Source organism: Capricornis sumatraensis, chromosome 16, assembly GCF_032405125.1.
Source record: "Capricornis sumatraensis isolate serow.1 chromosome 16, serow.2, whole genome shotgun sequence".
NCBI classification, from domain to species: Eukaryota; Metazoa; Chordata; class Mammalia; order Artiodactyla; family Bovidae; genus Capricornis; species Capricornis sumatraensis.
Window position 1 is genome coordinate 44,848,613 of NC_091084.1, and position 25,422 is coordinate 44,874,034.

Below are 25,422 nucleotides of genomic sequence, written 5' to 3' on the forward strand. Positions count from 1 at the left end.
TGCCATTAATTTATTTTCTTAAAAAAAAATAAAAGAACATTAAATCTAACAATTTAATGTGTCAATTTTTAATTATCCAAACCAAAGGAGAACTCAAATGAGAAAATACCAGTAGGTTATATTTGGCTTCCAAACACCTAACAGTTTATAGCATCCTTAGTCATAACGTATCAGAGAAAACATCCACGTGGTACCCAGAAAAGTCCAGGATGAAAACTTTGCTGTATAATATCTATAAAGTATAGATATTTTACCACATCATATCCACGCTTTAGCAATTCTGGTACATGTGGAACCAGAATTCAAAACAAAAAATCATATGTTAAATCCATGCTTTAACAATTTTGGTACATGTGGAACCAGAATTTAAAAAGAAAAAAGAAAAGCTCCCGAAGAGAAGACAGGTACAGATTAACACAAAATACAGTTCTTAATTTAGAAAAAAGAGCCAACTGTAAAAATATAGAACCAAGGTTTAGAAGACACTGGAGAAGAGAGAGAAAGAGGAAGCACTGCCAGTCTCTTCTTTCATTCTGATTTATCTCGAGATGCTTCATAACTAAGCTCCTTAGGGAACTCACCAACAAGGGTGTGTGGGGCCCACCTGAAATGTGTAACCTGAACACCGCTATAAGCAGGAAGAGGTTAGACTCATACCTTTTCCAAAATGAACTTGTTTAAATAAGGCATGTAGCCCTGATTGGAGACAGGTCCCTCGTCATCATCCCTGAAGTGCTCTTCAAGGGCAACCGGGTCATGTGGAACCTTCAGCACTGTGCACAAGTTATGGGAAAGGACCTGTAAGGGAGAAAGAGAGCAGTTTAGAGCATCCACTAAGCAGCAGGTGGCACTTCACTCTTGGAACACAGATGGCTGCCCCCTACCCTGGGGAGAGAAAGATGAAAAATAAACTGCCAGCTGCCAGGCTCCCCGCTTGTCATCGACAGGGTCTCATCCCCTCTTCAGTTTCGGTTCATGTCAAACGAGTCTCTTTTACTTGCCTACAATGAGCCAGTCTCCATGAAAGATCTGTAGTACTCCTGTGTGTGTTAGTCACTCAGTCATGTCCAGCTCTTTGCAACCCCACCAACTACAGCCTGCCAGACTTTTCTGTCCATAAAATTCTCCGGGCAAGGATATTGGAGTGGATTGCCATTCCCTTCTGCACGTACTCCTTGTAGGCATTTATAAATTGGCCCACATTAGAAAGAAAAAGGGGGGAAAGAGCAAGAGAATGTGTTCAGACTTGAACATCTCCCCAAGCAGAGCAGTGTCTGTCAATTAAAGCTGTAAAAGAAAACACAAGGTTACTGAAGAGCTGCAGCTGGGGGCTCTAGATAAGGTGGCCATGCCAGGGTGGCCCCAACCTCTCTCCGCTTCACTTCTCTCTTTTGTTCAACAGAAAGGCCAAGTTAATATATATCAAATATTGATTAGTAATCTCTACTCATCCAACCATCTCTATAACTCCATGATAAGTTTTCAGGATGAGTATCAGTTCAGTTCAGTTCAGTCACGCAGTCGTGTCCGACTCTGCCACCCCATGAATCGCAGCACGCCAGGCCTCCCTGTCCATCACCAACGCCCGGAGTTCACTCAGACTCGCGTCCATCGAGTCAGTGATGCCATCCAGCCATCTCATCCTCTGTCGTCCCCTTCTTTTCCTGCCCCCAATCCCTCCCAGCATCAAAGTCTTTTCCAATGAGTCAACTCTTCACATGAGGTGGCCAAATAAAAGGGTATAAATATGAAAAGAGAAAGAAATCAAGTGCCTGGTTTAAAAATATATTAAAAAAATCAATAGCAAAATTATCTCAGGAGTCACCAAAATGGCTGAAAATATTTTGTAGAGAATTTGCGTTCTGGTCTTGACATAGTCTAAATGCATACTTTAACATTCAGGTAGTTGAGTTAGCAGTTTGGGCTATTTGAGCACTAACTGTGTTTCGTATTAAGTGAAAATTTAAAAATAAAACTTAAATTCCTTCCATCTCATTTGTGCATTCTAAACAAGTCAAATTATACAGCTAAGTCGGTACTTCCTCTAACACAGAATCTTATTAGATGTTAAATCCCAGGTTAAAATCCTCCCTGTTTTTCTCAGCCCTACCCATTCAATTGCTTAAGGAGCCACATCCACCTCGATGAATACTTCCAATTCCATTAAGCAAGTCACTTTTTTCTGCATACATATATTTCAGTTAGGATTCTTTACAATTTAAAAAATTAATCTATAAAAATAACATTTGCATATCTTCTTTCTACATTTGTTTTGTTTCTCAAAGCTTCATTTATGTGGAGATCCTTTTCTACATGCTCTGCTGGTTTTAAGGAAGTGAGTAAAGTGAAGGAAGTACACAAATGGTTATAAATGAAGTAATTAAGACTTTTATCAGCCCTACAAAGCAGGCTGTGTTTCTCAAGTAAACTCTCTATTTGCTAGTAGCACAGCACATGAAAAGGGCACGGTGGAGCTTTTACTGAATCTTGCACCACAGTCAGAAAATCCTAAATAGATATTTCCTTTCTTTATTTACCTTGTAACACCTACAGAGTAATTATCTATCTCCAAAGAGGTTTTGTGAGGATCTACTTCAAGAATATAAAGTGCTTAAAAATGGCAACACACTGTGGAAATACAGAAAAATAAAGAACACAGTCCTCTTCTAAGGCTCAAAAGTCTTTCAGATTTTAAAATTATTTGGGACTTTACCCAAGTAAAAACTCCCAACCACAGGTTAACCTATGGTATATCCATAAAACATTAAGAACAATGAGGAACTTAACTGTGTGTAGTGATATGAAAAGATCTCCCAGGTGCCTTAAGTAGAAAAAAAAAAAAAGTACCTAAGACTACATACAGTGTGCTTCTATGTAAAAGAAAAAGGAAGAAAAAAAATTAAAAACTCTACAAGGATATACAAGAAACAAATAACAGTGGAGGAAAAACTAGTTTGATTTCCCTCTTTATTAAGTTCTAGAAAAAAAAAATTTTTACCTATTCAAAAAATGTAATAGCTATTTTAAAAATTAAGCATATATACATACACACACATTTTTCTTAATGGCCAGCTTAAGCTCACATTAAATCTTTTAATATTTATTAAAAAAATTTTTTTTAATTTATTTGGCTACGCTGAGTCTTAGTTGCAGCACTCAGGATCTTCAATCTTTACTGCAGCAGGCAGGATCTTTAGCTGCGGCATGCAGGATCTAGTTCCCTGACCAGGGATGGAACCTAGGCCCCCTGCATTGGGAGTGTGGAGTCAGCCACTGGACCACCAGGAAGTACCACACAGCTAAACTGACTTACCTTCGAACTCTACACTTTATCTTCTACATTAACTTACCCCCTAAAAATTAGGTATAAAAGGGAGACATATTCCACAGCAATGTACCATGACTAATGGATGAATAAGGTACAAGGGCAATAAATGAGTTCAGAAAGAATAGTGTGTGCTACAATGACTTCATATATTAAATGAAATGTAACCTAGGCCTTAAAATAAGGAGAGCTTTTCGGTAGGACAGGGCTTCCCTGGTGGCTCAGATGGTAAAGAATCTGCCTGGAATGCAGGAGACCGGAGTTCGATCCCTGGGTGAGGAAGATCCCCTTGAGAAGGAAATGCCAACCCACTCCAGTATTCTTGCCTGGAGAATCCCATGGACAGAGGAGCCTGGCAGGCTACAGTCCATGGTGTCGTAAAGAATCGGATACAACTGATCGTGACTACCACTTTCACTGTCACTTGGGGTAGGAAAAGGGCAACTGGAAGGTTTTCCAGATAGAGGGATAATATGAGAAAAGTAACTGATTAATGCAAAATTCTCTGGGTACAAAAAGGAGACACCAATCTCTCCCACACCCATCCCTTTCTCTGCCTTTGGGTTTCACAGACCCTCCAACTAACGTACTGGTAGAGGCCTTAGATGCTATATTGTCACCCTTCCCATCTTACAGATGGTGAGTACTGGCTCAAAGAGATTAAATTTGTTTTTCTTGACTAAGGTGACTTAGGAGAACTGAGACTAAGTCAGGTTTTGTAAACCCTGGTCCAACACTCTCCAGTAATAAGAAACATAATTATGTTTCCAGTTTTCTAAAAGCAACATCTTTGTGTAGGTGCTTTAGTTCAATCCAGTGACCTCACTGAAGATTTAGATTTAAACCCTAGACTCCAACCATGGATAATTAAACAGAACTTTTAAAAAATACAGGGATAACTGAATTCAAGGATAAGTTTCTTCTTAACCACCTTATTTTAGTTAAGCAAAATGTGAGAGAGGCATCAGATTATATGAAAGGACCCTGGAGGAGGAGACTTGAGTACCCACTGTACTCATGTGGTCTGTTCCTGGTCAGCGGTTTGCCATTTACCCTTTTAAAATATTAGAATATTTCGCTGCTTACTTGCTTAGTCTCAGCACCCTCACTGCAAAATGAAGAGTTGGTGACTTGTTTCTAAAACTAATGTTTTGAAAAGTCCAATCCTTAACTGTCAACCAAAACTCATTTCATGAATTCAACAGAAAGAACTATAGTTTAGATCAGAAATTCAGCTTTTTTCATTGTTAGTAAGGTCTAGAACAGGAAAGTCCTCTTAAACAAAGTAACAACAGTATCTCAAAGTTTTTAAGTAAAAGGTATTAAAAAAAAAAAAAAGAGGATTCTTGAAGGCCAGAATATAAACTAGTAACAAGACATAAAATCTCCATAAACTTACACTAAAAAAAAGTGTAAGCAGTTGATGCTCTTTTAGAGTAGACTCACACTATCCATTCGTTGCTTTTAGTCTTACCCCTGGAGAGTAGCCAGTACTGCTTCTGTACAGATGAAGCTAATTCAGAGATGAGGAGATGTCTCCCAGATCACATAGTTTTTGGTGCAGTGAAATGAGGACTGGAACCCAAACCTTACACTCTGGTGCCCTTTCCATGCCCTACCACTTCCCCTTTCCTCGTGGACAAACAGAGAGCCCTGACCATACAAAAGTGACCTGTGTGCTGCGGCCATGCGTGTCTGTTATTGCTAAGGGAAGTGAGGGACCCGTGCCCACCAGGTCAGTTCTCCAGCACCCAGCAAGATGGCTACAGCTATTTAGTGGAGCGAAGTTAGATCCAATGGTCAAGAACCACATCTGCCTAGAAATCTGGGACCACTCTCTTCCTGGGAGCCCTCATCTCCCAACACCTGCCTTTGGGGAAAACTGTTCCAAGAGTTACCATCCTCCTCTCCAGATGAGAAAACTGGAAAACAGATGAGGACCAAAGCCATCAGGAGGAAATAGGACTGCATGTTCTTGACTTGTAAAAGGACTGCCCCTGAATCACGCTAATCACTATAAGTTTCTTGAGAAAGCTGAATTTATCCTACTTCAAATGCCTGCTCCTCCAAAGGCCATTCTTTCAACACCCACATAATTGCTAAGCAACTTTGGTCTCATTCCTCAATCCGAAGAATAAACTATTGTTACTACAATAAAAGATCCATATCCATGCCAGGCCCTCATCATTCCAGTTCCCTCGTAGCTGTCTGCCAGTGCTTCTGCAGGGCCTCTGCCGACAAGAAATGACTAACTGCTCGTGTGGTCGGTTCCTGTTCAGTGGTTTGCCGTTTACCCTTTTTAAGTATTTTACTCCAACTATCATGGAAAGAAACCAAGGATGATGAACACAGTGTTTTAACACACACGAGTGCCTAATGCTCACCCTCCTCCCTCCCAAAGATGCAGAGATTACAAAGGTTCTCGCCGACCCCCAGTCACACACAGTTTCCCTTTACAGGATGTGCGTAATGGGCAAAATTCAACACTGAAAAAAAGAGGGGCGGAGATCCCAACAAGCTTATCTCAAGGGACACAATTACAGAACTAAAATTCATAATGGGTAATCTTTTTTAAAGCGTGAAAATTCCTGTCTGATTAATAAAATTTCAAGCTGATGGCGAATTACCAGAAAACTCTTCCTAACAGAATGACCAATTTCCTACCCATGCTATGCCCTGCCTTAAGAGCATTGTCCTAATAGAAATCCCACCCCTTACCACAAGGACTCGTTTTCCCTTTCCTGACAATATCTTTTCGTCCTGCTTGTCACTGCTTAAAGCCTGCTTGCTTTCTCTTAAATTATCTGTATTATATGCAGCCTTAGAAATCTCAACGTCATCTCTGACTCAAGTCCCTGAATGCAATCAATCACCATCTTAGCCACTTCTACCACATTCATCTTCAAGGGCTGCTTACCTCACGTTCCCACCTTGTCTAAAAGTCATAAAAAGCCTACAAAAGTAAAAACCACGGAGGTTTATGCCCTTTGGCAAGCCAGTCCCACTTTACCTTTCAGCCTTATTTTTTCCCACCCTTCTGCACCAACTGTACAAAACTAGCCAAACAAGTTTACGCAGAACACCTTAGGGGCTTGCCCAGTGGCTCAGCAGTAAAGAACCCGCCTGCAGTGCAGGAGACTCAGGAGACACTCAGGTTCAACCGCTGCATCAGGAAGATCCCCTGGAGGAGGGCATGGAAACCCACTCCAGTATTCTTGCTGGAAAATTCCATGGACAGAGGAGCCTGGCAGGTTATAGTCCATAGGGTCGCAAAAGGGTTGGACACAACGGAAGCGACTGAGTACAGCACATCAAGCAAGCCCTGTATCACTTCCCTGTCCCCCTCCAGGCCTCTGCTCCAACCACCCCTACACCTCCATTTCTACCTAACATAAATGCCATTCCTTTCTAAAGCCTCCACCACCCCAAATCAAGACGGTCTTCCCCATTCTGCATTTCCCAAGCACTCTGTATTTCTTATCTTACACTCCTGCACATGATTTACTCTCTCCCATAAGACTAAATTTCTGAAAGGTCCATGTCTTACCCACCCTTGCATTCCCAGAGTACCTAGCATGCTACTCAGAACGCAGAAGGCTTTCAATAAATGCTGAACAAATTCCTTCCAAAAATCCTCCTTTGACAGTAAAACCATAATAAGTTTAGCAGTGACAACAATCTTAGGATATATCCTATCTCTTCATTTCATTGATAAAAAGACTGAGGCCTGAGACTTGTCTAAGCCACACACACTGTTGCAGGTCAGGAAGCAATAGTTAGAACTGGACATGGAACAACAGACTGGTTCCGAACAGGGAAAGCAATACGTCAAGGCTGTATGTTGTCACCCTGCTTATTTAACTTATATGCAGAGTACATCATGAGTAACACTGGGCTGGATGAAGCACAAGCTGGAATCAAGACTGCCAGGAGAAATATCAATAACCTCAGCTACGCAGATGACACCACCCTTATGGCAGAAAGTGAGGAAGAACTAAAGAGCCTCTTGACAAAAGTGAAAGAGGAGAGTGAAAAAGCTGGCTTAAAACGCAGCATTCAGAAAACGAAGATCATGGCATCTGGTCCCATCACTTCATGGCAAATAGATGAGGAAACAGTGGAAACAGTGTCAGACTTATTTTGGGGGGCTCCAAAATCACTGCAGATGGTGACTGTAGCCATGAAATTAAAAGATGCTTGCTCCTTGGAAGAAAAGCTATGACCAACCTAGACAGCATATTAACAAGCAGAGACATCACTTTGGCAACAAAGGTCCATCTAGTCAAAGCTATGGTGTTTCTATTAGTCATGTATGGATGTGAGAGGTAGACTCTAAAGAAAGCTGAGCGCCAAAGAATTGATGCTTTTGAACTGTGGTGTTGGAAAAGACTCTTGAGAGTCCCTTGACTCTCAGGAGATCTAACCAGTCCCTCCTAAAGGAAGTCAGTCCTGAACATTCATTGGAAGGACTGATGCTGAAGCTGAAACTCCAACACTGGCCACCTGATGTGAAGAGCTGATGTATTAGAAAAGACCCTGATGCTGGGAAAGATTGAAGGCAGGAGGAGAAGGGGATGACAGAGACTGAGATAATTGGATAGCATCACTGACTCTATGGGCATGAGTTTGAGTAAACTCCGGGAGTTGGTGATGGACAGGGAGGCCTGGCATGCTGTAGTCCGTGGTGTCGCAAAGAGTCAGACATGACTGAGAGACTGAAATGATCTGAACTGATGAGTAACAAATCGGAACCAAGAACCCAACTCTGCTAACTGCCTGCCCCACAGTCAAGTCCTGTGCTGGAAGCGTCATCTGCTACCTAGTCGCATCACTCAAGACTCAGTCACTCTTCATAAACTCCAGGAATCCTTCACTGCCCCCTCTGCCCACTGAACTCCTATTTAGCACTTACGTGAATTCTGCTTCATACATTAGCAATATCTCAAATACCTAACTGTGGCTCAGAGAGGGAGGAAACCCTGCCTAAAACTGTTCTTCCATATCCTTCAGTGACTAGCAGAGGGTCAAGGGAGGACTCAATAGGAATATAACACTCACAGACACATTAAGGCAGGATAGCTAACGCAAAATCACCTGTTACAATGCTGTCCACAGAACACACACCATTAAACTGCAGCATGGGCTTCCCAGGTGGCTCAGTGGTGAAGAATCCCCCTGCCCATGCAGGAGACCCGGGTTCAATCCCTGGGTCAGGAAGATCCCCTGGAGAAGGAAATGGCAACCCACTCCAGCATTTTTGCCTGGGAAATCCTATGGACAGAGAAGTCTGGTAGGCTACAGTCCACAGGGTTGCAAAAGAGTCAGACACAACCCAGCAACTAAACAACGACGACAAACTACAGGATATGCCACTGGATTACATTTTAAATAGACTATCTTTAAAAAGTTATTTTGAATAGTTCACTAACTTGGCCCTCTTCAGAAATCAGAAAGAAAATACTGGTAAATCTGACCACATAAAAGTTCTTAAATTTCCTTTTAAAAAGAGACACCATAAACAAAAAAAGGCTAATAGCTCCAATACTCAAATTACTCCTAGAAATTATTAAGAAACGAACACCTAATTTTAAAAATGGACAACAGACATGAATAGGAAATTCACAAAAGCAGTGACTAATTACTAATAATTAGTCATTAGCAATGACTACTAATAATTAGTCATTATTAGTAATGACTAATAAATATAGGAAAAGATGCTTTACTTCACTAGTAATCAACATAATACACATTAAAAAAGCAACTACTTTTTCACCTGAAAAGCAACTCCTGGCATTTGAGCAGACATGGGAGAGTAAAAATTGCCAACATCCAATACCAGAGAAGGTATAGAGCAAGTTTTCTCCACCACTACTGACATTTTAGACCAGATAACTCTTTGTTGGGGAGCAGGGAGAAGTGTCCTATGCACTGTAGGAAGTTTCACAGCATCCCTGGCTGAAACCACCAAAACATTTCAAATATCTGTGAGTAGTAAAGCAGTTAAATAAAGCATGACTCATCAACACAGTAAAATAGCTCATAGTCATTATAAAGAATGATGGTGTCTGTGACTATGTGCATTGACATGGAAACATGACCCTAACACACTGATTAAGAAAACAGGTTACAAAAGCATATGAAATAGGATCCTATTTACCTAAAAGAATATATATGTATATGCACATGTGTGCACACATGTATATGCTTGTAAGCAGTAAGGGAGATGGAGGAAGGATAGCGAGGGACAAAGAAATGTTAAAAGGATAATCACTGCAAAGGTAACTGCATCTGCCTTTAGTAGAATTCCAGGTGCTTTTATCTTTGTCTCTATACTTTAAGGTACTGTTTGAATATTCTATGTACTATCTTTAAAATGAGAAAAGGCGAAGCTTTTATATTTATGTAAAATTTAAATATATTTATGTAAAATTATTAATGTTAAATGAATTTTCAAAAATTCCAGATAGAAAGCACCAATAAAATTATATGAAGAGATCACTGTAGGACTATAAAGTTGATGAAATTAACTCACTTTAGTCATCCATAAAGAACTACACTTTGCCATGCCTCTTGAAGAAGCCACACTGTGGGCAACAAAGTCTCCCTATCTGAGGCAGCCTCCTAGAGTCCAATTCATGTATAAGAAGTAAGCCTCTGTTTCTCCCACTACTCTGTAAGCTCCTTAGAGAGAGGGTCTATAGTTTATCTACCCTGTAATACTAAAACCTAATGAAATGCCGAGAAGACAGTGTCTGATGCCTACAAATGTTTGCTAAATGAGTCCCATTTAAGAATTTTCTTTACTTATTTTTTTTGGTTTAGTTTCATTTAGCTTGTTTCTCCATCACCTTAATCTAGATGTGGGTTTTTAAACTGTACTTCACTAAACTACCAGCATATTCTTTCCAGAAAGAATTTTTAATTGGAATCTCTAATTCGGATAATTTTTAAAGCTTAAAAATAAAAACTCTATACAATACCTCTATTAGTCACTAACACTCCCAGAGTTAGCAGGCATTACTCATCTGACCTGAGACTTAGTAAAGCAGTCCAGTTTCTCAAAATTCCAGGAAAGATTTTTGAGGAAAGGACTCAAGAGAAATTAACAAGTGTATGAGAGAGAACTGTACAGTAGAAGACAGAGAAACCAGGTAGTTTAATTTAGTATACTCTTCTCCAAGAGATCTGAAGCCATAGTGTACACCCAAGGTGATGACAAAAAAGATCACAAATCTGAGGGTTGACCTCTGCTGTCCCATCCTTTGACCACTCTGGCCCCTTGTCCCCTCTTGTCACTATAATATGGCTTCTTTCTATCCCTATCAGGGTCATAAAATTGCTTTCTCAAAAAGACTCTGTGGCAGACACAGAGCTGCAGCACTCAAGAAAGGAACTGAGGCCCAGCTACAAGGAGTAGCTGAGGTTAGCAGAGCCTCCAGCTGTTAGTACCTCCGGGGTCCACCTCAGCCAATGACTGAGCAAGGCAATGACATCATTTCTCCCCAGGGTGGGTATCCTCCAAGAGGCCATCTTTGCTCCAGAGCTCCTGGTTTTGTCAAGTCCATGTCCTAGATTGACAGCTCCTTTTCCCAATCCTGCTTCCTCTCTCTTTTTCTCCTCCATTCGTGTTTCTCCCCAGTAACCCTTCTGCACTTCCAGCTCTGTCTCAACATCTGCTTCCTGGAGAACCCAACCTGGGACAGACATCTTCTAAACAATTCACTCTCCCAAGTTCCTGGCAGTCGGGATCATCCTTTCCACTTAAGACTTTCTTGGCCCCACGACATACTAGCTCTACCTTGCCCTGTGTTTATGGGTTCACTTCCCTCACCCTTTATTCTCCATTCCGGGCATTTTTCTATTTTTTTTTTTTTTTCATTCTGGGCATTTTTCAAAGCCCAATTTTGAGCCCTTAGTTCTTAAAAAGTGCTTTAATTCTGACAACAACAAGCCACCTTAATGACTCCCAGATCCCTTTCTAGTCTTGACCTCTCAACTGAGCTCTGGTTTATATCACTAATATTAAAGATTTCCAGGCTAAATTTGTCTCAATCCAAAAAATCGAAAGGAGAGTTCATTATCTTTCTCCCCAAAACAGGTTTCCTACCCTGATTCTCACTGTGGTACCACCATTCCCTTAACAACAAAACTATGGACTCTCCTCTTGTACTTTTTTATATAGTTTGTCTTATTTCTGGATCCAATTCAATCCCCTCCCCCAGGGTCAATCCCTCTCCTCACCGACTCGTGCCTCCCTGTTGGTGAAAGATTAACCAGAGATGGTGAGGCTGGGGGAACAAAGGCTTCCTGCCCTCACCAGCAGGTCCCATTCTCCCTTCTGAGGCCCTAACAGAGACCACTCATCAGGATAGACATGGTAAACACATCAAGCTGACGAAGTTCAATTAGAAGGCTAAGACTTGAAGATCTTGTCTGCTATTCCACATTTCACAAATGTGCAAGATGAAGCTTGGGAAGAAGAAACCTCCCAGGGTCACACACAAACAAAAGGCAGAGACAAGTCTCCTGACTCCCTAACCAGTGCTCTCTTTCTCCTGACACTTTTTCCTCTGTCTCCAAGGGATTTACTTTCCAAATCTTTCACCACAAATGCACTTACTGAGGAGCTGCACACATTCCTTAGGGTCAATGATAACGGACTATTACTGTAGAAGCATTCTCTGACCCAATGCCTCCAATCCTCACCACAGCTAAGTAGTTCCCTTCCTCTGTGTTTCCCAGCACTGTGTACTTTCTTTATCTCATTATATCTGGACTGTCAGTTTGCTGATACATTTCACTCACAAGACTTCAAGCTCCATGAGAGCAGGGAGCTTGTTGGTTTTGATTCCCAGGGCCACCACCCCAGTCTAGCACACATCAATCTTTACAGCAGTCCCTCACTTGGTTCCCCATCTCCAGCCTCTCACCTCGTATTATCACACCCACATCATGAGAAAAATCTCAGAACTCCCTCTGTCATTTATCTACCCTCCAAAGTTTAATAACTTCCCCTCTTTAGAGGATCAGTTCTAAACTACTCATTCTAACATAGTCAACAAATACACATTAATCATTTATTCTGTACAAAAACAAAATCATCTAAAATGTAATCCCATCTCCCTTTAAATCCTGATTTTCCACCATGTCTCAAAACAAACACGCTACTCAAAGTATTTTCTTATCGCTCACAATACTGCAAGTTTCAGCTCTTGCTCTCATGCACAGGGCCACCACCATAACTGCCATCTTTCTTTGACTATACTGGACAAGATCAGCCCCACTCCCTCCAGAAGCAGCTGACAGTCTATCTCTTCCATAAAATGTTTTGTCTACAACCATGTGCATTTTTTTCTCTATTTCCTTTAAACTTCTACAGCAGCTCCATCTGACAGAAACAGAATGCAAACTACAAATGGAATTTAAAAGTTTTAATAGCTACATTTTTAAAATGTACAAAGATGCAAAAGGTAAAAAAAAAAGCTAACATTAAATTTACTAATATATCCAAAATATTACAACTACAACATGTAATCAATGTTTTTAAATCTTTCAAAGAGCTGTTTTACATTCCTGTACTAAGTCTCTGAAATCCAGTGTATATTTTATATTTACAGCACTTCTCAATTTGGACTAGCTGCTTTTTCAATGCTCAATAGCCAAATGTGGTTAATGGCTAATGTACTGAACATCATATTCCATAGTTATTTTCCACACTTGTAGACCTGGCTTATATATTAACTTCTTGTAGTCATTTCATGTATTGTCTTCTTTACTAAACCACATGCTTCTCAATGTAAGGAGCAATGGTATACAATTTTCACTTCCCCAGAGTCCAAGCAAAAGGTATAGATTAAAACCTTCAAATTTATATGCTGCTTTGTAGATTAGTTTTCTTCAACATCAGTGTGTGGTAAGAAATAGTTGGCTAGTAAATGTTGTGTTGTCACACATAAAGGCTGTGAGCTTCATCTAGTCAAGCAAGTATTTTGTTTAAACATCTTCTTATTCCCCTTTAACAGATCCCAGGTGGCACAATGGTAAAGAATCCATTGCCAATGCAGGAGACGCAGGAGACTCAGGTTCGATCTCTGGGTCAGGAAGATCCCTTGGAGTAGGAAATGGCAACCCACTCCAGTATTCTTGCCAGGAAAACTGCATGGACAGAGGAGCCTAGCAGGCTACAGTACACGGGGTCGCAAAGAGTTGGACAGGACTGGGCACGTACACACTTAAAATACAATGAGCAAAGCAAATTCCCCAAAATCATCCCAATGAAGAACTTCAGAATTTCAACCTAGTTTGATCTGCTAACACCCTGGTGGTCCACTGCACGCACTCACGTGTGCGCAGTCATGTCTGACTCTCTGCAAAGCCATGGGCTGTAGCCCACCAGGCTCCTCTGTCCATGCAATTTTCCCAGCAACAATACTGGAGTGGACTGCCATTTCCTACTCCAGGGGATATTCCTGACCCAAAGATCGAACCCAAATCTCCTGTGTCTTCTGCACTGGCAGGCAGATTCTTTACCACTGTGCCACTTGGGAAGCCGGTGTCCCATTATCTAATAGTATCTTCTCAAATCATCACTGAAGGGAGTCATGAGAGTTAAGTCAGCTGCCCACCAGCTCCTGCTCTCACTCCAAGGTAACAGCATCCGGCTGAGACATCAAATATCCTACGAACTAAAAGAACTGATGGAGATGTGCAGCCTGGTGGAGCAGACAGTGCTCCAACCTCCCAGAGCTGCCTACCCAGTGAAATATAATACCTTCAACGTTGTCCCCCTGACAGAACAGCTTTCATCCTAACTGCTGCACTTCTGGTTGGTACACCAGGCCCACATAATAACACTCTCCTGGTAGCTGTAAAGCTAATAATTCCTAAAGAAGCAAAAGGCAGAGAAGAACCTTGAGATTAAAAAAATTATTTTTTCCAATAATGCAGAAATCTCTTCCTAACTGTAAGATCTCCTTACAAAAAATTTGACTGTATGTATACAGATTTACTCCCAAATACTTTTCCACAATTAAAACCCTAATCTCTGAAAACAGCAGTCCATGAGGTTGCAAAGGGTCAGATACAACTTAGCAACTAAACAACAGCAACCAGCAGTTTCAAGTACACACAGATTGGGGTTAAAAAAAAGACGGAATCTGAAGGTAGAATGAGAAGAATTAAATAAAGCAGAGAGCAGAGCAGAAAAACAGATTCATGAAATGAAGCCTTGGGGAACATAAAGGAAACTGAGCCAAAGGCTCAGGAAGGGAACTGGGACACACGTTAAGAGGAACTGAGGAGAAAGCTGGGAGTATCTGGATTTCAATGTGCCAACCAACAGTCACTGAGGGGATTACAGTAACCCTCCTGTTGGGGAAAATGAGAGGGCAAACTGTGTAAGTGAGAAAAGGTCATTCAAAGCCTCTTCCGTCTCTAGCTTCCAGTTACTATGTACCTCTGGGACTGCAGTAAGACCCCAGAGGAAATACAAAACGGGGACCAGGAAGGTTAAGAGTCACTGAGTCATAAGATTAGAAAAGCACTGGCTATTAAGATGGAAGGTCACACATGAAAATACACCTCACGGATTGCATACTATCCTCAATAAAGCAAAAGCTTACATGTATCTCAATAAAGTAAAAACTTTCAATCTGTCTTACTGAAAAGTTTCTAGCAAATGGAAAAAGGAAATAACTTAGAATCCATTATTACCATTTTAAGATTTTTACATGTCTCTCACAAGCTCTTTATTTGGAAAGCTGTCTTTATTGTTTCATTTTGGTGAGATACAAAAAAATATTTACAAAGACTTTCACAGACTCACTTGTGAGTCACGCTCTGGTCCTCTAAACGGGGATTTTTTTTTTTTAATTAGATTTTTAGAACAGAAACAGCTTTAACCACAGGGGTTAACAGAAACATAACACTAAAGATTAGAGAGAGAATACTTACACATGCCAAATTCACAAGAATTAACCAAATCTTTTACATTGTGTTTCACACAAAGAAAGCTCTTTACTGCAACTTGCTTCCTTTATATTTTCAACAGATTGCTGGCCTGGCTCAATTACTTCTAAAGCTAGCAAGATTAAAATTTTTCGAGGCTAAATGCCTACATGGGAACAAAACATATGACATTATTCACAAGATATTCAAACAACTGCATGGCCAAACTTTAAAAATATTCAGTTGAAAATCTATCACTGAGAAATGAATAAAGATTCAAAGTACTCATGTTGCTCCTCAAATTGTTTTCATTTAGATTCTCACTAGTTGTGAGCTCTTTTACCTCAAAAGGGCACAATTTAAAACAAAACAAAATCCTGTGTTTCTAAAAACAACAGGATAAAAGTGCAGAGACAATAAGCTTATTTCAAGATATTTCCAGCACTGACATGTAATTCACATTGCAACCATAATTATAAAGTAAAATCATAACAGAGGTTGCAAAAATATCACTAGATTTTACTATAATTAAGAAAACATTTACTAATAACAATAAAATTAATAATTTTAAGGAACTTTTTTTATTGAAGTGTAGTTGATTTATAATGTTCTGCTGGTTTCAGGGGTACAGCCAAGTAATCCAGGTACATATACATGTGGAGGGCGGTGTACATATATTCTTTTTTCAGGTTTTTTTCCCTTATAGATTACTACAAAATACTGAGTAGAGTTCCCTGTGCTGTACAGAAGGTCCTTGTTAGTTATCTGTCTTCAACATAGTAGTATATAGATGTTCATTCCAAACTCCTAATTTATCCTTTCCTCCCCTCTTCCCCTTTGGCAACCATAAATTTGTTTCCGATGTGGAAATTTATCTCCTATGGATATTTATTTCATTCTTCTTTATGGCTAGGTAATATTCCATTGTGATATATATATATATATCTTCTTTATCCATTCATTCTAAATAGTGCTGCAGTGAAGAGATGCATGTGTCTCTTAATTATAGCTTTCTCCAGGTGTGAGATTGTTGGATATGGCAATTCTATTTTTAGTTTTTTAAGGAACCTCTATACTGTTCCGCATAGTGGCTGCACCAATTTACATTCCCACCACCAGTGTAGGAAAGTTCAATTTTAAGGTACATTTAGATTTCTAGAAGGAATATTTAAAAAATTAGTAACAATGGTTACCTTGAGGGTAGATAACTAGTGTAGGCCAGAGTATAGGTGATACTTACTTTTCACTGTCCTAAATGCTCTTTTGAAAATTATGAATTTTATACCATGTATATATAGGAGGTATTCAAAAAGGTTTTTTTGGTTTACATTTTTTAAATGATAGGCTTCATCTTTTCATCTTCTTAGAATTCCATGTATTAGAATTCCAAGAATCCCCACTAAGTAACACTGGAGATTTAGTATCTTTCTGCAAGACCACTGAAATTCTAAATCACCTGAAGATATTTTTAAAATATCAGTGGAGTGCTTCCCTGGTGGTCAGTGGTTAAGAGTCAGCCCTGCAATGCAGGGGATACTGGTTCCATCCCTGATCTGGGAAGATCCCACACGTTGCAGAGCAACTAAGCCTGTTCGCCACAAACACTGAGTCTGCACTCTAAAGCCCAAGAGCTGCAACTACGAAAGCCTGGGTACCCCCAGAACCCATGTTCTGCAAGAAGAAAAGCCACTGCAATGAGAAGCCCGTGCATTGCAAGAAGAGGGTAGCCCCTGCTCGCTGCAACTAAAGAAAACCCATACACAGCATCAAAAACCCAGCACAGCCACAAATAATTAAATAAATAAAATGAAACACCAGTGGAGAAGAACTGCTGCTTCTCCTTCAAATAATATGCCCAATATCTTTTTCCCTTATGAATTTTAGAAATTTACATAACCTAAAAGTAACAATGTCTGCTTCAGATGGCACATTAATAAAGTTTCCTAAAATATGGGATCTACACACAAACGTCCCTTCTTAAAAAACAACAACAGACAAAAGAAGGGCACAAAGATCAAAACCAACGGAAAAACTGGTGAAAAAAATTTCTAAAATATTAACCTCAATAATGTTTACTCAGCCACCTATATGTATGGATCTTCCTATACTGAAAAATTTCCATCAAAATCTCTCTCAGTTTTTAACCTCTCATCAGTTATCATAGAATATACTGAAATTGCATACAATAAACTACAGTTTGTTCTAAGGAAGGACTGTTCATATAAGTATAAAAGCAAGTAAAGAATGTGTTTCTGAGATTTCTTTCCCACCATTAGTCCACTGCTATCTACTTTCACAGGTGAAAAGTAGATCTCTACACAATCAGAACAAGCTTAACTTAAAACGGTAACTTAGTTTAGTATCCCTCTGTATTCCAGCCTGAAAAAGAGATCAAACCAATGACAATTTAAAAAATGAGTTGCCTTGCAACACTGCAATTACAAATTAAGCTAACATAGCTGATGATTCTACAGGGGTACACAGGCTGACTATGGAGGTGAAGATCTATACAGCTACAACTCAGGTGGGGAGCCAGAAATGCCTCAGCTGGAGCCAGAGAGTCACCTGGAGAGGGTGCACAGACTGCCAGCAAGAAGCTAGAGGGGTAACAGGAAATGTGGGAGGAAAATGAAAAAAGACTGGAGGCCAGGAATGAGGCAGAGTAGGTTCCCTATTTGTGGGAGGGCGGGACGGCATGGAAGGGGTCAGGCGGCGACTGGAGGTGGAGTTTACAAAGAAACATCACTGCGACTAGAGGACTACTCAACATCTGCTTCTGTAGCAGCTTATGTAAATCACAAGCAGTTTTTAAATTCTTTCTATATTTTTATCTTATTGGTAAGTTTAATGAAACTATGTTTACCTCAACAAATACCTTTCTTAATTTTTTTTTGGATTTTAAGTTTCAAAATTTCTACAGATAGTAATTTTTGTTTTACTCAAAAACAGACTATTATTTAATAATAAAATTTAGGTGTCAAAAATAAGCTTTTTGACTTGAGGCTGTCAAGGGGGAGAGGATGTGGAGAGGGATAGATTGGGAGTTTGTGATTAGCAGACACAAACTATTATATATAGGACAGATAAACAGTAAGGTCCTACTGTCCAGAGAACTATATTCAATATCCTGTGATAAACCATAATAGAAAAGAATATGAAAAAGAAGGTGTGTGTGTACATATATATATATATATATGTATGTATAACTGAATTACTTTGGTATATAGCAGAAATTAAAACATTCTAAATCAACTATACTTCAATAAATTTTTTAAATTAGCTTTTGAGAAAATAATAATAAATGAAACAACTGACAAAGGATTAATTTCCAAAATATACAAGCAGCTCATCCAACTCAATGCCAGAAAAACAAACAATCCAATCAAAAAGAGGGGAAAAGACTTAAACAGACATTTCTCCAAAGAAGACATACAGATGGCTAACAAACATATGAAAAGATGTTCAGCATCGTTCATTGTCAGAGAAATGCAAATCAAAACTACAATGAGATATCACCTCACACCAGTCAAAATGGCCATCATCAAAGAGTCTACAAACAATAAATGCTGGAGAGGGTGTGGAGAAAAGGGAATGCTCTTGCACTGTTGGTGGGAATGTAAATTGATACTGCCACTATGGAAGATGGTATGGAGATTTGTTTAAAAACTAGGAATAAAACCACCATATGACCCAGCAATCCCACTCCTAGTCATATACCCTAAGGAAACCAAAATGGAAAAAGACATATATCCCATTGTTCATTGCAGCACTATTTACAATAGATAGAACATGGAAGCAACCTAGATGTCCATTGACAGATGAATGGATAAAGAAGTTGTGGTACATACACACAATGGAATATTACTCAGCCATAAAAAGAACTCATTTGAGTCATTTCTGATGAGAGTGATGAACCTAGAACCTATCGTGCAGAGTGAAGTCAGTCAGAAAGAAAGATAAATATCGTGTTCTAATGCATATATACAGAATCCAGAAGAATGGTACTGAAGAATTTACTTGCTGGGTGGCAATGGAGAAAGACACAGAGAACAGACTTGTGGACATGGGGAGAGGGGAGGAGAGGGTGAGATGGATGGAAAGAGTAACATGGAAACTGACATCACCATATGTAAAATAGATAGCCAATGGGAATTTGCTGTATGGCTCAGGAAACTCAAACAAGGGCTCTGTATCAATCTAGAGGTGTGGGATGGGGAGGGGAGGAGAGGGAGGCTCAAAAGGGAGAGGATATATGTGTACCTATGGCTGATTCATGTTGAGGTTTGTCAGAAAACAGAGAAATTCTATAAAGCAATTATCCTTCAATAAAAAATAAATTTAAAAAAATAAGCTTTTTGTACTAAACTGGGTCCCTCAAGGAAAATACTTATTATAACAGAGACCCGAACATTTATCTAAATGAGAACTATACTACAAAGTAATCTTAAAAGTAAAAGATAACTTTATTCCCAAGATAATGCCAATATTCCAAACTTTTCACAACTTCAGGCTTCCCTGGTGGCTCAGTGGTAAAGAATCCACCTGCCAAAGCAGGAGACACGGGTTCGATCCCTGATTCAGGAAGATCCCACATGCCGCACAGCAACTAAGCCCAAGAGCCACAACTAATGAGCCTGGGCCCTAAAGCCCGGGGGCCACAACTACTGAAGTCCACACACCCTAGAGCCTGTGCTCCACAACAAGGGAAACCACTGCAATGAGAAGCCTGCACACCGCAATGAAGAGCAGCCCTCACTTGCCGCAACTAGAGAAAAGCCCACATAGGAATGAAGACCCAGAACAGTCAAAAATAAGTTAATAACATTATTTTTTAAAAAAAGAAAAGAAAGAAAATTTCACAACTTCCCTTCAGAAAAGAAGAAATATGTAGTTTATGACCTACAGCTGGGAAAAATCAGTCATTATTTTACAATCTCCAAATATATATACATAATTAATAATAAGTTATCAAAGATAACAGACCATGTCTTCTTTGAAAAATCCCTTCTCCCTCAGCACCAATGCTGTCCCACAATGGTTCTTGCATCTCACTTCTGCATCAGGCTTCTTTTCTTCCCTCTACCCTAGCCATTCTCCAAGGCCATTGCTGAATTTCTCTCCTCTTTCCACGCTTCAACTACTAGATCTGTACCAACAGCCCCGCACTTCTCCAAGAACATCATCTCCAGCTAAACCTCCATCCGTCAAGGACCTCAACAACTCTTTCTTCTTCCTACACACAAACACACTCATATCCTACACTCCAATCAAAATAAGCAACACAGAAGTCTCTATACATAAGTGCCTGATGAATTTCTGTGGCCTGCAGCAGTTTACATGGATTCCTTAGAGCTAAAAGCAGTCAATAAATATCCATTGAAAGGATAAATGAATGAATGAATGAATGCTGTTGTTCTTGTTGTCCAGCTGCTAAGTCATGTCTGATTCTTTTGCAATCCCATGGACTGTAGCCTACCAGACTCCCCTGTCCATGGGATTTCCCAGGCAAGAATACTGGAGTGGATTGCCATTTCCTTCTCCAGGGGATTGAACCCTGTCTCCTGCATTGGCAAGCGGATTCTTTACCACTGAGTCACCAGGCTACCTGCTGAATGAATTAATAGAATGGGCTTAATTCTCCCCCATACCACATAATCACACCCTAGCTTTCTTCAGAGATCACTTCAAAGCTTTTTTTCAAGAAGTAATTTCACCAGTAAAAACTACTGGTCTCTTCCTCTAAAATCCCATGGCCTCTTATCTTCTATCACATTCAGCATCTTCCTCTCAATAGTATTTCTGTACTTCTTATCTGTCACCAGATCTTACATTTTTTAAGGATAGGGTAACTCTCTGAGTAATATAATCTACATATATACCCAGAAAGACAGAGAGAGAGAGAGATTTCCCTAATGGCTGCTTAAGTTTTTAGTTTGCCTACCAAAATTTAAACTTTTAAACTCAAAAACTGATGTTTCTTTCTCCTCCACCTGTGCTATCCATATTACCCTTAGAATTAAGCACAGTATCTAATAACACATGAAGAATCACCACACACGTCAAAAACTGTGAAAGTAGTTCAAAAAGATAAGTCTCAAACATATTTTAGAATGCCCATATAGTTTTCCAAAGTGATAAATTTTAATCTCATTTTGGGTGTGTAACTTTTTTTCTATTTAATAAAGCAATCCTATATTTCCTCCAAGGTATTAACTCTTAAAGGGCCTAAAAATACTAATTTTTTAATGAAATTACCATGATACCTTACACTGAGTATACACAAATGTCATTTAAGAACAAATGAATGAGCAAATTAAGGCAAAAATTCTTCCTAGCCAATGGATTATTGATTCTTTTGTGACCCCATGGACTGTAGCCCACCAGAGTCAAACTACAGAGTCAAAACTCCAAAAAGGAGAGAACTAAACAGCAATTTTCTAATATTTCCAATTCCAGACACATTGGCAAGATGAACAGAACTGAATCAATCCCCAAATCTCTCAGTTAAGCTAACAAAGAGACAAAATACAAATGCACGTTTGCATTATCAACATCTTGTGGGTAAAAGTTATGAACTGAGATTTATTTCCTGCCTAGGCTTCCCAAGTGGCACCAGGTGTTAAGAACCTCACCTGCCAATACAGTAGATGTAAGAAAGGTGGGTTCCATCCCTGGGTTGGGAAGATTCCCTGGAGAAGGGCATGGCAACCTACTCCACTATTCTTGCCTGGAGAATCCAGGAGAGAGGGGCTGTAGCTGGGCTACAGCCCATGAGGTCAAGAGTCAACATGATGGAAGTGACTTAGCATGCACACACACCAAGCCTGCAGTCAAGAATCCTCCAGACACCTTTTCCATAAGTAGCCACAAAGACAATGCTGAATGGTATACAACAAAAGTAATAGCAAACATTTCATTAATGTCATCAACTGGAAGACAAAAAAATGAAAACAAGAGTGGAAACAAACAGAAACCAAATAGTAAAATGCTAGCCCTAAATCGAACCACATCAATAATTAAATGTAATTGGTCTGTACACACATAATTATAGATTATCAAAATGGATTAAAAAAACAAGAACCAACTACATGCCATCTAAAGAAACTCACTTTAAACATGGTGGTATAGGTAAATTAAAAGTAGTAAACAGTGAAGAGTAAAATTCAACTCTGTTCATAATTACCAAACACTGTAAATAACACAAATATTCTTCAAGAGTGAATGGATTAACCATGGTGTATCCATACAGTGGAATACTGCTTAGAAACAAAAAGATTTATTGATACAACATCAGTGAATCTCAAAGGCATATATGCTAAATAAAAGAAGCCTATGTCAAAAGGTTACATACTCTGTGACTCCATTTTTATGACATTGTGGAAAAGACAAAACTACAGTAATTAAGAACAGATCATCGATTGCCAGCAGTTAAGGAAGAGGGAGCAGCATGAAGGAAATTTTGGGGATGGTGTAACTGACAAAAACCCAATTTTGGTAGTAGTTATACAAATCTATGTATGTTAAAACTCAGAACAATCCACCAAAAAAGTTAATTTTACTCTGTTAATTTTAAAAATGTATTCAAATAAAGATTAAGTGGATGATCTCCATGAATTGTTCCAGACTATGATTTTGTGTATAAGAAAAGAGAGTAGGGTGAAAGGAAAACAGGCAGAATGCTGAGTCCTACTGGCATAAAAGCCACTAGTCATAAGAACCTCTTGATGACTGCACAAAATATACAAAGCAAACTCAATCTTCAGAAATTCACTCCCAGAAGAGGCTAAGAAAACGAGACATTCATGTCCAAAATGTGTATATTTTAAAATGCCTATGAATGGTTCTTCTTGTCTGTTTCCGTATTTTAAACTTTCAAGAAGCTGCCAATTTCTCCTGGCCAAGTGCCACTTGCCCTGCTTGCTGCTGCTGCTGCTGCCCTGCTTGGGGTTACTCAATTTACAAGCATTCCTTTATTCATACCTTACTCTCTCTTAATGATGGGGTCTTTGGCAGTCACAATAAAGACCTCTGCAGGGTGCCGATAGAGCTCCTCACCCGGAAACTGCGTTCCTGCGGGACACGGCACACCCTGGACTCGATTCGGACTCGAGGACGCCAGGTCGTCCTCACTAATCGGAAAGCGTCCCCCATTGCTACAGCGCCCCAAAAGCCAAGGCCACCGAGGGCCGGGCCCTGGGGCACTTCTCCCTCCCTTCTCGGAACTGCCCGGTTGCCTGCGGTGCAGCTGGCCGTTTTGAGGACTGCCCCGGTGCGGAGCGTGCGCCTTGCAGGGCTCTGCCCAGGCACCTTGGGCAAGCCCCTTCCTTTCCCAGACAAGAGTGAAGAGGAAACTTTGGGTTAGTTTCCTAGGGAGCTTCCCACCGCCCTCTCGGAGTCTGAAACCTTCCCGGCCTCCTGCGCCAACAGGGAGCCGAGCTCGCCGCTCAGGGTCCCCACCCCCGCGGTCCCTTGCTCAAGGTGAGCCCTGGGGAAACTAACGCAAAACAAGAGGGAGTCCAAAAAATGCAAATGCCGGTCTCTGCCCCCTCCACCCCAAGCAGGCCGCTCGGCCACATTCTGGCCTGCCACTCCCTGTGGTCACCGCCCGCCTGCCCGCTTCCACCGGGGATAGTAGAGCGCGCGCCGAGGAGGGGCGAATAGGGGTCCGGGAGAGGGTGTGCCCACCTTGAGCTGGGATTTGGAGACCTTGCCGCTGTGGTCCAGGTCGAGCGCGGTGAACGCATGCCAGATGCCCTTAAGCAGCTCATCCTTCAAGCTCCCCATGCCTGCGGCACTGCTCCTCCGGCTGCCGCGACTGCCCCGCCAGCCACTCTGCGTCTGAAGCCCCTCGGCCTCTGCCTCCCCCGCCTGCCGAGCGGTCACGTGACCTCGCCAGGCCCGGCCCCGCCAGGCCCCGCCCACTCAGCGCCCGCCCGGGAACTGCGCTCCGCAGAGCGAGCGTGGTCTGCCTATCCCTGCGGGTGGGGACGCCCGGCCTTGTTTCCCGGCTAGGAAGACAGGCGACACCACGCACTTCCCTAGTGCTTCCAAAACCAGCTCGGGCCACTTTTCGGTACTTGCACGCCTTCCAAACAAGAGCCCCTATCCCGAGGAAAAATATGAGGGTAGAGGAGAGCAGCCTCCTCGGCTTCAGTACGCGTCCAGCAGCGAAAAAGGGAGCCCTGGTCCTGACCCTAGAAGGGGGTCACAGTCTGAAGAGGCCAGACAAGATCCCCAAAAATTCCCGGGCAGGGGTTCAAATTCTGGCACAGTTCCTAGTGGGAGAGGACATGGAGCCGCAGGGGAAGCAGGGAAGGGCCTCGAGGGAAACTGGTTCATTCATTTCGCAAACCGTTTCTTGATGTCTACTGTGTAGTGGATTCCGGGGTCTCAGAGACGAGGTTTAAGGTGGGTTTAGAAGTCAAGAGAGTCAGGCAACATCTTCTTTCTAACTCTCAGCTGTTTAGGGTCAGTTCACAACTTACAGAGGGTTTGACATTCTGTTTCCTGATATTTCTGTGCTTGTATAATATGAGATCTGGAAGGACCCCAGTAAATCACTCCACCCATCTTACTAATCAGAATGGGTGGACCATTTAAAAGAACCTATCCATGCCCAGAAGAATGTCCTCCTCATTGTAGATGTTCATTTCATATCTGTTAACAGTGATCACTTGAGCTCTTTGGGCTTCAAATTTTCCACATATGAAATGAGCATGGTTGCTCCAGATGTTCTGGAAAGGCCCTGCTAGTGCTAGACAATAACTACTGCTGGCTGACACCAGTCTGATTAAGTCACCAGGCACAGTGCCTTGCATCTCCGATCCAAGACCAAATCTGGACAAAAATAAGAAAAAAAACAATTACTAAGAATTTTCAAAGGGAAATGGGTCTCAGATGGTTTTGTTTCCCTCTTTTATGTTCCTAAATGCATGTATATGCACTTTGTTAAAAGGAAAAGGGTATCATAAGCAAGGGGGATTTGGAGAGAGCAGAAAAGGAAGGAGCTACTTCAGTGAGCTTGAGGCCAAAGGGAACTTGGTGGGCCAGAGGAAGGGATAACCCAGTTGAAGGGAACGGGCAGAAGCAGAGGGACTGTCAGTCTCTCACTGGAGGGCACTCGAGCCCCTGCTTCTCCATTTGTTGGGACT

General features: G+C 41.0%; 1 protein-coding gene across 3 annotated transcripts in view; it reads right to left on the bottom strand.

Annotated features, from left to right (window-relative positions):
- Positions 1–24,105, bottom strand: part of SWAP70 (switching B cell complex subunit SWAP70) — a 76,303-nt gene extending 52,198 nt beyond the window's left edge. For all 3 annotated transcript variants that reach the window (XM_068988361.1, XM_068988360.1, XM_068988358.1), the window contains exons 1-2: positions 23,957–24,105; positions 658–798 (exon numbers count right to left, since the gene is read on the bottom strand). In XM_068988361.1, the coding sequence (XP_068844462.1) occupies positions 658–798; positions 23,957–24,055 (240 nt within the window). In that variant the 5' untranslated portion in view covers positions 24,056–24,105. The remainder of the gene's footprint in view (positions 1–657; positions 799–23,956) is intronic.
- Between the last annotated feature and the right edge of the window lie 1,317 nt (positions 24,106–25,422).